Genomic DNA, 13,373 nt, shown 5'->3' with positions numbered 1-13,373 from the left:
CATGAGAGTATTTAAGTACAGAATATATATATATAATATATAGAAATATATGCAAATTAAATGATAAGGCTCTGTTATAAAGACCCTCTTAAGATAAGGCTACTAGCTGGGCTGAAGCTCTAACATGGACTCGTCTTTACCCCATAAACCTCACAGACCCTCCCCACCAGACAGTATGTTCCTGCCTGACTGTGGAGCCCTGGGTGGCAGAGAGTTCAATCCATAAGGCTGGCAGCTGGATGCTGTTAGAAAGAGGTCTTTTAAAAACTGGGCGACTCCAGGAGTATTTTGGTGCCCACAAACCTTGGAGGTCCCTGGGTACCACTGAAGAGGAGCGGGATGCTGAGCTCTGCATCCCCTGAGGACTGCAGCCAGGGCACCAGGGGAGACAGGCAGCTTTCACTGCTTCAGTTCTTCCTTCTGAACCTTGCCACCCTGGCTTGGACACTGTGGCCAAGTGACCGAGCCAGCCTCCTGGGGAGCCCACAGTCCTGCTCCTGCATGACCCATGTTCCCCTGAGATCTTCTGGAGCTGGCAAGCATCCTGCACGACCAACTCGGAGGGAGTCTGTGTGAGGTTTGCCGCAGCACAGGGAGCATGGCAGGGAGAGGAGGGGTAGGAAAGCAGCCAGGTAGCTGGTTAGGAAAAGCCTCTGGCTTACAGGAGGTGTTAGATAAGGGAGGTCATACCTGAAAGAGAAATGGAGAGGTCAGGAAAGCAGGACCCAGAGCCACCTGGTTAGAACAAAGCTGCTGCAGAGCCAGAAGGATCCTGCTCAGGGATGGCGGAAAGTGGGTGAGGGTCCGCATAGGCAGAGAGGGAAGCTCTTCCCTGCATCATGTTAGTGCTGGCACCAAGCAAAGTCTCCCCCTGGCACATGCATGGGTGAGGGACTGAGTGCTGCTCCCAGGCTGGAGCACAGAGGGACGCCAGAAAGACCTGGATGAGCAGAGTGCCATCCACACACACATCCCCCAGTCCCTGTCCCTGCTGGGAAGAGCCATCCACGAGCATGTAGGCGAACTTGCACCACTGCTTCCATCTCGCCAGGTGACTGGGACATCGAACTCTCCTGGATAAGGGTCTGGACAGGGATGAAGCCAGGAGGTGGCTCAAGGTGATCGCTGCAATATTCGATGCTGTCAGGTCTGTCCGTCTTTGCGGTGGGGATCCCCATAGGGTGCGGGGTTCCGAGCAGGGCAGGAGGATGCCTTGCAGTTCATAAGGGGGGATCTACTCAGTCCATACTCTTGGCAGCTCTGACCACCTCTCCTCGCATGTGTGAAACCTCCTGCTCATCCTCGCTGCACCCCGGCCACCCCCCGGTCCCAGCAGCGCTGTGGCAGCAGAGCTCTCGGCTGTAGGTGCTGCCGGGCATCAGCCGTCGCAGGGAAGCTGGGATCGGGGCAGGGCTCTGTGGGGAAAACCTCATCTGAGGGAGCAGTAAGAGGCCAGAGAGGAGGATTTCATTCGAGTACCTCGAGAGTTGGGGAAGGCGCTCCGCAGCTTCTCCATGATGTCCTCCAGACACATGCTGACTTCCTGGGTTTTGGCTTCCACCTCCTCTGCAGCAGGAAAGAGGGTAGGGGGGGTGGAGTGTGTGAGCAGGGTGTCAGGACATCTGCCCTGCCAGCCAGCATCTCGGCGGGATGGCAGGGCGCAGGCAGCTCCCTGCAGCTCTGAACCAAGGGAGTGGGGCCAAGAGCTCAGCCGAATCCCAATCCTCACCTGCAGCCTCGGTGTCAGGGGTGTTGTGCTGTTTCTTCTTCGCCTGGCTGCCTTCAGACTGATGAGGAGTGTGTGAGCAGGGTGTCAGGACATCTGCCCTGCCAGCCAGCATCTCGGCGGGATGGCAGGGCGCAGGCAGCTCCCTGCAGCTCTGAACCAAGGGAGTGGGGCCAAGAGCTCAGCCGAATCCCAATCCTCACCTGCAGCCTCGGTGTCAGGGGTGTTGTGCTGTTTCTTCTTCGCCTGGCTGCCTTCAGACTGATGAGGAGTTTTTTTTGCTGAACCATTGCCATCTGACTCTGTTGGAGGCTATGGAGAGAAAGGGGGTTTTCTCCATCCTCTGTCCTTGTTCTCCCCCAACTGACCATCCCTTTCTGCCACTGCCCCAGGTGATACGGCAAAGCCCACCCCAAGGATGGGCTTTCCCCAGACCTTTGCTCAGAGTACCTGAAGCAGCAGCTCCCTCAGCCTGTGCAGCTGGGACTCCAGCTGCTTGTTGTGGTCCTCCAGGATCTGCATGCGGGTCTCCAGGCGGCTCTTGTGCTGCCGGAGGATTCGTGCTTCTGCCAGGAGCTCATCGTTACATGGGTCTTGCAATGATTCAGGGGAGCTTGTAGCTAAGGTTGGAGACTCCACCGCCTCATCGTGCTGCCATTTCAAACGTCTCAGCTCTCCCTGGAGGATCCTGAAAGGATGCCTAGGTCAGTGGTGCTGCCCTCCTTTCCAGAGACTGCTGGAAACGCTGACAGCTTCGCAGCGGGGACAGCCCATCGCTCAGAGACAAAACGCCCCTGGAGGCTTTGCCACGTGTGCAGCTTGAGGACCAAAGCTCCTTGATGTGTCCCTGCATCACAGGGTGTCTTGCCTGCATCTACCCCACTCAGGCAGGTTACAAAAAGACGTGAAACTGCGTCCCTAAGAGGCTGAGAAGAAGGGCAGGGAAAGTACCACCTCCTGAGCTGCCCTGGCCCAGAGCAGCACTGCCACTGTTTGTGGGGGGCTGAGGGACAAGAGAGACAGCAGTGCCCTGGGCTCACTTCAACCAGCTTGGGGTTCAGGGAGGGAACAGGTTCTGGGGATGGGGGAACAGGGTCTTCTCCCTTCCTTGGAGAGTGCTCCCATAAAGGTTTTAGGGCTCAGCCCAGACACCTTCTAAACCAGACCACTCAGCTCCTCCGATCCCCATCAGCTCTCCCCTGGCTCCACGCTGAGCTCTGCCAGGCTTCTCCAGCCCCTTCCCCTTAGGCTATAAACCCTACTTTCAGAGTTGCCTATGCCCCTACCTGTTTTCATCCTCTAAGTGGGCCAGGATTCGCTCCAGCTCTCCCTTGTCATCCATGTTGAGGCTTCCCGGAACCTGCTGGCTGCCCCCAGGCTCTCTGTCGGTGATGGGGCTGGAATGGCGTAGGAGGTACTGGTCCTCATCCCTGTTGCAGCGGGTGGAGAAACACCTTAGTGAGGAACATCAGTCTCACAGAATTTGTGTCCTTGGGGAAGGACAGCCTGGAAGGAGGTGGTTTCATATGGGAGCTGGTTCGGGCTGCTCCAGGTCTAGAGTTCAAATTGGCTGAGCACCCCTGGATAGCCAGGGGTGCCCAAGAGCCTCAGACTCAAAGATGCTGGGAAGGAAAGCATTTCTGTGCCCTGGCTAGGCAGGGATGGAGCCACCGGAGCCCTGACTGAGCAGGAGGTGAGGAGGAGGGAAGGGAGGCAGAACTCACAGGCTATCATCAGGGGACAGGCTGTCATTGAAGAAGGAACAGTTCTGGCTTTCCATCTCTGCGAGCCTGGAGGGAAGAGAGACAAATTGAGATACAGTCAGAGACACCCTGGGTGTCTGCTCAGTGCACCCTAGTTCTGGCAGCCCCTGCAAGACCGCTCTGTAGCAGGGTCTCACAGCTGGCCTGCACCAGGCTGCGCCTCTTGATGGACTCCAGAGAGTTTTGCCTTTTTAGAAAACAAAAGACACTGCTGCTCTGGGGTGAGAGCCTTTGGAATAACGGGGCTGCTGCCACACCACTGGCTCAGCCTGAGCTCCAGGCTCCCTGTGCTCCTGGGGTCCCCTGTGCCTGCACCCGCGGGGAGGGCAGAGGCCTTACAGACCACGGGGCAGCAGCCATGGGAAGCGTGCAAGCAGCACTGGTGAGTGCACAGACACAAGGATCCATCTGCCTGTTGACAATCCAACCAGCAGCTTATACCGGGAAGAGCAGGAGGGTACATGGAGGCTCCTGCACCACTAAGGCATCTGCTGTCAAACGCATGGTGTTTGCTGCCAGTTTTCATGGCATCAGCCGTGTCCCAGGCAGGAGCAGAGTGGTGGAGGCAGGTTTGCCTGGCTCTGCAGCTGGCTCTTCCCAAGGGCACCTGCCGCAGCCACCCTCTGCCCGCAGGCAGCACGCTGGGACGTGCGGAGGGGGCTGTGGGCAGCAGGAGCTCCCCACACGACTGCCCCGAAACCCCGCAACACCCATGGGAGTCACACTCCTTGCCCTGGCGTGATGGCAGTGCCCACTGGTGATACCTGCTGGCAAAGTGCTCAATCCGGGAGTGGGTGTCGGCATGCGGTAACATCGGGGAGGAGGCTGGTCTGGAAGAAACACACACACACTGGTCAGCAAGGCTTGGCAGTCCTTGCTCAAAGCTAGGGCTTGGAGGGGCTGCCCTGCTCTCACCTGCGATGAGAAGAGCCAGGGACAGGCTAGAGAGGGAGACCGAAATCTCTGCTCCTCCAAGGACTTTGCACCCCCAGAGCAAGTGCCCCCTCCTCCCCCAGCCCTCCCACAGGAGCCCTGTCTCGCAGCTGAGATGCTGCTTCCACCCATGGAGCCCACGTATCAGGCAGGGTCAAAAGGCACTGCCTGGGCCCAGCCAACCGTGTTGGGTTGGCGGGGGCTGGCGGGGGTTGGTAGTGGGAGTGGCAGAGGGGTGGCTCTTGTAAGAAGCTGCTAGAAGATCCCACAGCTCCAAGTCGGACCCACTTCTGGCCACAACAAGCCAGTCACTGTCTCTGTGATTGACATATTTAAGAGCAGGAAACAAAAAGAGAACCAGTAGTGGAAGCGGAGAAGGAGGAGAGAGGAGTGGGATGTGGGAGACATGCAGGCAGACCCCCAGGTCAGTGCAGGAGGAGGTGCCCAGAGCAGAGGTTCCCTGCAGCCCATGGTGAGAGGGCAGGCTGTGCCCTGCAGACACGGAGGGTCACGGGGAGCAGAGACCCCCCCTGTAGCCCAGGGAGTACCCCATGCCGGAGCAGTTGGCTGAAACTGTAATTGGCGAGTGACCCCTCCCTGTCCTTGTCTCGACCCACCAGCCTTTCCTTGTATTTTCTCCTCCCCATCCCAATGGGGGAAGGAGTGAGCAAGCGGCTGTGTGGTGCTGAGTTGTCATCTGGGTCTAAACCACACCACCAACTCACGTCTCGGAGAAGTCAGCCTCGAGCACAGACTGGACGGGCAGGTAACCTCTCTGCGGGTGCTTGCTGAAGTACTGCTTGGACCGAAACTTGTTCTTCAGCGTCGTGGCGAAGTCTCTCATGTTCTCACTGGACGTGGTCTGCAGAGACACAAACACCAGGGTGTTGCTTAATAAAAAGTGGGGGACCACAGGGCAGCATCCACAGGAAAGAGGTCCCTTCAGGCTGGGAACAAGCTCCACAGGGGCAGACACAACTGAGGGAGCAAGGAGGACACACGGCAGCTCTGTCAGCCTGTCGCGGGACCTGGCACAGGCCAAGCTGGGCATCAGTGGATGCCATGCATCCCACTCACCACTTGCCCCAGAACAGCAAGGACACGGGCAACCTCCAACATGTGGAGGGGAACACAAACACAAAAGGGATCCCCCTCTGGGGCTGCACCATCACATCACAAGGCTGCTGCCTCGATGGAGACCTGCTGTGAGCCGAGACTCTCCCCGCCCAGCTCCGTACCGGGGTGTAGTACTCCATGATGGGGTAGTGCAGCTTGTTGCCCTTGCTGGCTCGCCCTGTGAGGAAGCAAGTCTGGCAAATATCCACATTGAACTGCTTCAGGCTCCGGTACCTGGAGGGATCAAGAGGCCATAGGGAGGCAGTGAGAGTCAACAGAACCTCATCATTTTGGAGCCCAAGAAGAGCTCAGCAGCAGACAGAGGTGTTCTGCATTGCTCTCACACCCCACTGAACCCCTAGTGCTGATGGCTAAAGTTTTCTGAAAAGCATCCTGCTCTTCCCCTCCGCTGGCCTCTGCTCTGACCTGCCCGAACAACTGCTACTGCAGGTTCCCCCCACAGCACAGATCAAATTTAGTTCCCTCCTGCAGGACCCCATGCACTTCCCTTGGGGGCCAAGGTCCCGTATCGCAACCCCTACCTGAAGCCTTTGATGGGGCACTGCCGGCAGACAGAGCACTTGGTCTGGTGCTTCACCTGCTCAGCCATGGTCACCCGGTGCAGCACAGCCAGCCACACCATGGACTGCGGCTCCAGGTTGGCCCACTCCAGGAACTGGGATGCCTCGATGGCCGGCTTCCCGTTGCTCTGCGGTAGGGAGAGGAAGGAGCTGCTCAGAGCTAGGACCTGGCTGTGATGGGGTGTAAGCTCCTTGCCACCTCTGGGAGCATCTCCCCAGCACGGCTGCAGCAGGGGGGATGGCACGGGCCACAGCACCCTACTCACAAAGCGGAAGCAGCTGCGGATGCTGGGCTCCACGTTGCTGCCCCCGAACGCCGCCACCTCCCCCAGCTGGCGTGGGACCTGGATGGCCTCATGGAGCAAGATGCCAAGCTGGCGCTGGTCACACAGTCCTCCGGCATTCGCCACTTGGCTGAAGAGATCTGCCAGCGGGATGGACACACAGCCCCGTTGGAGACACGGCTGATGCCCTGACTCCAGGCAGGATGCAAGCACGGGGATCCGACCAGGTGCCCTGCTGCCTGTCTCTGGTGGGGAGCTCAAATAAGGGGAAAACTGAGCCATGATAAAATACTTCACCAATATCCTTCCAGCTCCCTGCGACCAGGAGTTTAGAGTCTTCTTGAGACAGAGGTTACTTACTTCTTTCACAGCCAGCCTGGCCTCAGGGAATGTGCCCAATCCCTTTATTAACCCCCTTGGCGCTTCCTGTGCTAACCCCTCTGCAGTGTCCCATGGCAGAGGGTACTGTAGTTAAAATGCAGCACGGAGAGGGTCTTCCTTTAATTTGTCTGAAAGCTGCTTCCCAGCCATGCACCCCCAGGTTTTTTTCCTCCTGGGAAGCACTGGATAACTGTCGCCTGTTTGCCTTCTCTGTGCTGTTCATTATAGTGCCATGCAAGCAAGATCAGCGTGGCACCAGTCAGTGTGCAAAAATGCCTCCCAGCTGGCGCAGCGTAGGCTTGGGGAGAGAGGGAAAAGTGGCAATGCTAGCAGATTGGTGACTGCAGGAAACCTGTTTCTCTGCTCTTTCTGCACAAAGAAGGGCTAAGACAGGGCACAAAAGCGCTCCCACTTTCCCCAGGTTACTCCCCACCAGGCCCTGGGGGAGGGAGATGGGGGACTCACACTGAAACTTCTCCTTGACCTCTGTTCCGCACAGACATGCAATGCCCGTCTTGAAGGAGAGAGCCCTCATCTTCCCGCTGCGGCCACTGCAAGGTGAGATATTGCATAGGTCTGCGAACGTTCTGGAGGGTTTTTTTTAAGCAGGGGGGTCAGCAAGGCAAGCCCGTGCCAGGCAGCCCCCTCGCTAGCGGCCAGGGCCTTTATGCAGCACTGCCGGCTGGAAGTACAGCGTGGCAGCCCCACAGCTCAGGGGGACACTGAGGGACCGGTACCTGTCAAAGACATTCAGCAGCCAGTTCAGGCTCATGTCCACACAGAGTGGCACGTTCACCAGGATGCCCCGCTCCTCCTCCAGCCGCTCGTAGAGGGCAGTCAGGCAGTGGATGACCTCCACCACGTCCATTGCCCGGTCACTGGGCTGCAGGTCGTGCTCATTGAAGATCTCCAAGGCTGTGGCCAGGGTCACCATGTCCACTGCGCAGAAAGCACAAGCGGAGGGAACGGAGGCAGGGAGGAAAATGGGAGAGGTGAGAACTAAAAGGAAGGAGATGCAACCCTGCCCTGACCTGGAGCAGTCTCAGCCTTAGTGAGGTGGGGAAGATGCTGGCAGGATGGGCACAACTCCCAGAACTGCCATTCCACCTATAAACCCCTTCCAAAATACCCACATCTCCACCTATAAACCCCTCCCAAAATACCCACATCTCCACCTATAGTCAACTTGAGCCACCATTCTGTGTGACCTTCCTTCCTTCTTGCTGTGGCCAGCCATGGCCACGACAACTCTACCCAGAAAGGCTCTGTGCGGAGCCGCAGGTGCCCATGACGGCATATAGCTCTGCCATGTCCCACACTGCCTTTTTCCTACATGGCCACTCACCCCACCACACCTCTCATCACAGGAAAGCTGCCTGGGCAGCCTCCTTGCTCTTTGTCTTGAGTAAGAAGCACTTACTCATGTTCTCCCACGTCATTGCTGGGCTGGGCAGAAGGCCCCAGGAGGAGTCAGCTTTGCTGTCTGCCCTTCTCCTCACCATGCCTGGTGTTTCGCAGCTGCTGCTCCATTGTTTTTTCACCACCTTTGCAGAGCAGTGAAAGCTAACTGCTGCTTTCCCTCATTTGCAATTCATCAGCCCTGAATGTCCCCAGGTATGGGACAGCTGGGTCACCACAGTGCCACAAAACTGCTCTGCAGCCAGGGCTCAACTCCCCTGAGTACCAAACCTCCTCTCACCCTCCCTCATTGCCTTCTTCCAGGCCTTTCGCAAGACATCAAGGAGCACAAGATGTCAAGGAGCACAAGACGTCTGTCAGGGACCCCACTGCTGCTTGGCTGTGGCTCTTTCCCATCAGGAATGATTAATTAAGGACAGGGTTTTCCTCATCCCGCAGCTGTCTAATTACGACAGAGCCTTAGGTAAGAGGCCTTGCCAAAAGCTCTCCAGCAGCCAAGGATGCTGCATCTATCAGATTCCTATCCGCTTGCTCGCCAATTCCCTTGGAAACTCCTCAGCAATTTCCTAGGAGCAGCTGCCCCTCCGAGAGATATGCATTGTGTTGAGCTCCTGTCACATCGCATATATAGAACCATACAATCATTTAGGTTGGAAAAGACCTTTAAGGTCATCAAGTCCAACCACTAACCCAACACTGCTCATGCCACCGCTAAACCATGTCCCTGAGCACCTCGTCCACACGTTATACAGGGCGATGAGGTCTTCCCTGAGCCTCCTCTTCTCCAGGCTGAACACCCCCAGCTCCCTCAGCTGCTCCTCACAGGACTTGTGCTCCAGACCCTTCCACAGCTCCGTTCCCTCCTCTGGACACGCTCCAGCACCTCAATGTCTGTCTTGCAGTGAGGGGCCCAAAACTGAACCCAGGATTCAAGGTGTGGCCTCACCCAGTCCCCAGTACAGGGGAATGCTCCCTGCCCTGGTCCTCCTTCCTGATACAGGCCAGGTTGGCCACCTGGGCACGCTGCCGGCTCATATTCAGCCGCTGTCAACAGCACCCCCAGGTCCTTTCCCACTGGGCAGCTTTCCAGCCCCTCATCCCCAAGCCTGGAGTGTTGCAGGGGGTTGTTGTGGCCCAAGTGTGGGACCCAAGACATTCACCTGGCTGTTAATCCTCATTTAACTGGAGTTTTACCAACAGTGCAGCAGTCAGGTTTATGGCTCCCTTCCTTCTCTTCCAGCAGTGGAGCCCTCTCTGCAAGGCTGGTTTCTGCTCTCAATTACATCCATGTCTTATCCAGGTTCTCTTGGAGCTGCTGTGTGAGCCTCTGCCTGATCCCACAGCTTTGTAACTCTGAGCTGGACCACTTTGTTCTCAAATCCCTTTGACTAACCCCTGCCCTAGCATCATTTCCACCCTAAGCCTGAGAATAAAGGCGCCGACACGGACACCTCGCAAGTGGATTTGCTCAGCATTCCACAGGCTCATCTTCCTAGCCCTCTCCTCAGCTACCGGTCCCGGTGGGCTCCTGCCTTTCATGTGCTGATAAAAGCTTCTGTCGAACACCCTTATCGAGAGAGACCCAGCAGGAGGGCAACACTTCCCACACTCACATCGCAGCGCTTTTTGCACCCGTCGCAGTTTCATTGCTGTCCGATACGCTGAGAACTTGATGTTGTTCAAATCCGCTGCAATGACACAGGAAAAGAAGAGTAAAAGTGCAGCCCAACCTCCTTATCTCCAGGGCAGGAAGCAGCCGCTGCAGTCCCCAGACATCAGACCCACAGGCAGAAGCAGAGTGAGTGCGGGAGGAGGAAGGGAAGAGCCTGGCAGGGGGTCACATCCCATTGCTCTGGGGGTCCCTGTGCCACAGAGGGGTGGCGGTGGGCTGGGGGGATCTCACAGAGCAGCCCACCCTGCACAAAGTCACGTGCTGCTCCAGTGGTTTTGTGGCAGCCTCCTTACCCAGCGTCTGGTACAACTCCATCATCTTCGGGTGGTCCCAGCAGGTTGTCTGGGCCTGGTGGCTGGAAGGAATATGGAAACCAAGAGTCAAGGTGGGAATTAAGCAGCTGCCATGAGCGATTAAAAAAAGGACCTGGCCAGCCATGGAGTCCCCCAGTGCCTGCAGACCCCAGCGAGCACCCTCCCCACCCACATCAGCATGGAGGATGCCCACAGGAGGATGTCCCAACTATCCCTGCCTGCTTCCACCCCATGTCCCCCCCTCATCTGGGGCACCTTGGCAGGCAGGGACAGCCTGGCTCTGCCAGGTCGGGGCCACACACTGCCTGGAGGGGGGTGCTCAGCCCCGTCTGCCCCCCGCTCCTGATTAGACCCTTATCCCCATTCCCACGGGGCCAGAGAAGACCACGGGCTGTGGTTGGGAGCACACTCACTTGATGTAGTATGGCACTTTGTTGGGGGAAATGGCTCGCTCCCAGGGGACTTGGACAGAGGCTGCAAGGAGAGAGATGTCGGATCAACACCAAACGCTCCCTTAGGTTGGTGCTGTTTCTGATGAGAGCCCAGAATGTGCCAGCTGGTGGGTGCCTCTGAAGAGGCTGTGCCTCCCTCCCCAAATCACCAGCTGGGGGTGGTGGGGCGAGCAACCGGATGCTGCCTGTGAGAGAGGCACAAGACTGCTGGTCTTGTTAGAGGCGTCTCACCCCACTTGAGACAGAGACTCTGAATCTGGCTGAGCTCAGAACTCAGAAGAGACACTTCCTGATGCTTTTGATGATGCCCAAGGCAATGCTGTGGTTACCAGCAGACAGGGCTCGTAGCAGCTGGGATTTGGGCACACCAGGGCACTGCCTGTTATGGCCAGGCATAGACACACAGAGCATCTGCTGTTTCCATTACTCGTGCTCCGTGTCAGCTGCAGAATATCAGGAAGATGAGGATACATCCCATACCAGTTGCCTGCCACCCTACGTTTGTTATCTGGAGGATGAAAGCCCTTTTATGACCCTCAGCTATTTTCCCTTGTCACAGGCAGCTTATCAATTCACGGAGCTGGAAAAGTCACTCTTCCTTTCAGATAGGAGGACATGGTCTGCAGAGAAACACAGGCCAACAAACCCCATGGACATCTGGAGACCTCAGCATTTCCGAGGATGGACCTCAGACTCTAGAGCCCACTCTTTGCAGGTCTGAGAGCTGTCAGCTCACAGCAGCTCAGCTCTGTAGGAACAGCATCCCTCTGCCTCGCCACGTGAGTGAAAACCTCCTTAACGTGCGCATTTTTGGCCTCCGAATGACTAACGCGGGATATGGGGGACTGCCTTTTTCTGCCATCTGTTGTCTTGCTCACCCAATCTCTGAGGCTGGCACAGTCCCAGCATCACCTGGAAGCTGCTGTGGGTGTCACAGCTCTGTGGGAATACTCATGTCCCACCCTTGGTCCCATGAGGTGAGGTAGCACAACGCTAACTTTGGGAGATGCCTCCTGCTCTGGTCCCTGTGCACCCACCAGGCACTGGCCTGGGCCCTTTTCTAGCTGCAAGCATGGCTCTGGGCTCTGCAAAAGGACTCTGCGCCCCATTTTCCTGTGCCACAGCCCATGCTAAGCCACTCTGCAGAGGCAGCCTCGGAGGGAAGCCAAGAGGACCTGCTCACATACAGGAAAGGAAGTGCTGGGAGCCTGGTCCAAAGTCCCGGTGGGCATCTTGGAGCTGCTTCAGGCGTTCGTTTATGGAGGCCTGGAAAATGGGATAGAGGAATTCAGTGGCAGCCTATCAGGCATTTCAGATTGAAGTCACATTCAGGAAGGTTTGTGGATGGACTTAGACATGCCCCAGCATGCAGGCCCTCTTCCTTCCTCGCCTGTCTTGGTGCTTGCATTCGCCAGCCCGCTCAGCCCCCTACACCTCCTCCCACAGGCTGATGCATCCCCAGCTCACCTGTATCCATATTTTCAGAGACATCAGTAAAACCACAGCCACTACAGACCACCTCAACAGATCCTGATTCTCCTGAGAGAGCATCCTTTGCTCCTCCCATTGCCTTTTCCTGCTCAAGACCTCTACGCATTTACCAGCCACTTTCCTCACACTGAGTGGATGCTCTCCTCCTCCAGAACCCTGGCTATACCACCCCTGCTATGCCAAGCCTCTCCTTACTGTCCCTGAAGCTCAGCAGTGACAGCCCTTCCCCAGCATCCCTGCCCCTGTGGTTGATTTGCAGTGCTTGGTCCTGACTCCTTCCCACCTGCAGCTGCTTCCAGCGGGTGTTGATCTGCTCCAGGGTACGGGAGTTGTCCATGGAGAGGTGGACATCTGAGATGGCAAGCTGGTGTGCGAGATCATTGACCACTTTCACCCCATCCTTCATTGGGGAGAGCTCCTCTTTGAACAGCTGGAGTCCCGTACCCACAGGAACAGGCATGGGGGAAGAGGGAAAAGCAGCAGGTGAGCGGTCAGGACTTGGATCCGATTCCTCTGCTACAAGCTGGGGTGGGCTAGTGGCTGGCAAGATGCTGCTGAATAACTCTTCCACGGGGACTGCATTGGGTTTGTGTGGCTGGGTTATGGTAGTGGGGGGTGTGGGGCTACGGGAGTGGCTGCTAGAAGCTTCCCTGGCTCCAGGTTGGACCGAGGCAATCAGCAACAGTGGTAGCACCTCTGGGATAACATACTTAGGAGGGAAAAAACCCCTGCTGTGGAACCCACAGAGGAGAGGGACCTGGACTCTTCCACGGGGACTGCATTGGGTTTGTGTGGCTGGGTTATGGTAGTGGGGGGTGTGGGGCTACGGGAGTGGCTGCTAGAAGCTTCCCTGGCTCCAGGTTGGACCGAGGCAATCAGCAACAGTGGTAGCACCTCTGGGATAACATACTTAGGAGGGAAAAAACCCCTGCTGTGGAACCCACAGAGGAGAGGGACCTGGGAGACAGGCAGGCAGACCCCCAGGTCAGTGCAGGAGGAGGTGCCCAGAGCAGAGGTTCCCTGCAGCCCATGGTGAGAGGGCAGGCTGTGCCCTGCAGACATGGAGGGTCACAGGGGAGTAGAGACCTCCCTGCAGCCCAGGGAGAACCCCATGCCGGAGCAGTTGGCTGAAACTGTAACTGGCGAGTGACCCCTCCCTGTCCTTGTATTGACCCACCAGCCTTTCCTTGTATTTTCTCCTCCCCGTCCCACTGGGAGGAGGAGTGAGCGTGCGGCCGTGG

General features: G+C 57.2%; 1 protein-coding gene across 1 annotated transcript in view; it reads right to left on the bottom strand.

Moving 5' to 3' along the window:
• Positions 1-1,429: 1,429 nt before the first annotated feature.
• Positions 1,430-13,373, bottom strand: part of DRP2 (dystrophin related protein 2) — a 15,427-nt gene continuing 3,483 nt past the window's right edge. The window contains exons 5-21 of the mRNA XM_010153542.1: positions 12,416-12,562; positions 11,829-11,907; positions 10,603-10,663; positions 10,169-10,230; positions 9,817-9,891; positions 7,522-7,723; positions 7,250-7,335; positions 6,386-6,543; positions 6,081-6,247; positions 5,661-5,772; positions 5,148-5,284; positions 4,254-4,319; positions 3,451-3,516; positions 3,013-3,156; positions 2,177-2,414; positions 1,930-2,038; positions 1,430-1,566 (exon numbers count right to left, since the gene is read on the bottom strand). Of these exons, the coding sequence (XP_010151844.1) occupies positions 1,430-1,566; positions 1,930-2,038; positions 2,177-2,414; positions 3,013-3,156; positions 3,451-3,516; positions 4,254-4,319; positions 5,148-5,284; positions 5,661-5,772; positions 6,081-6,247; positions 6,386-6,543; positions 7,250-7,335; positions 7,522-7,723; positions 9,817-9,891; positions 10,169-10,230; positions 10,603-10,663; positions 11,829-11,907; positions 12,416-12,562 (2,046 nt within the window). The remainder of the gene's footprint in view (positions 1,567-1,929; positions 2,039-2,176; positions 2,415-3,012; positions 3,157-3,450; positions 3,517-4,253; positions 4,320-5,147; positions 5,285-5,660; positions 5,773-6,080; positions 6,248-6,385; positions 6,544-7,249; positions 7,336-7,521; positions 7,724-9,816; positions 9,892-10,168; positions 10,231-10,602; positions 10,664-11,828; positions 11,908-12,415; positions 12,563-13,373) is intronic.

Source organism: Eurypyga helias, unplaced genomic scaffold (genome assembly GCF_000690775.1).
Source record: "Eurypyga helias isolate BGI_N326 unplaced genomic scaffold, ASM69077v1 scaffold12916, whole genome shotgun sequence".
Classification (NCBI taxonomy): Eukaryota; Metazoa; Chordata; class Aves; order Eurypygiformes; family Eurypygidae; genus Eurypyga; species Eurypyga helias.
Note: the sequence above shows the minus strand (reverse complement) of the source record. Positions and strands in the feature narration are given on the sequence as shown.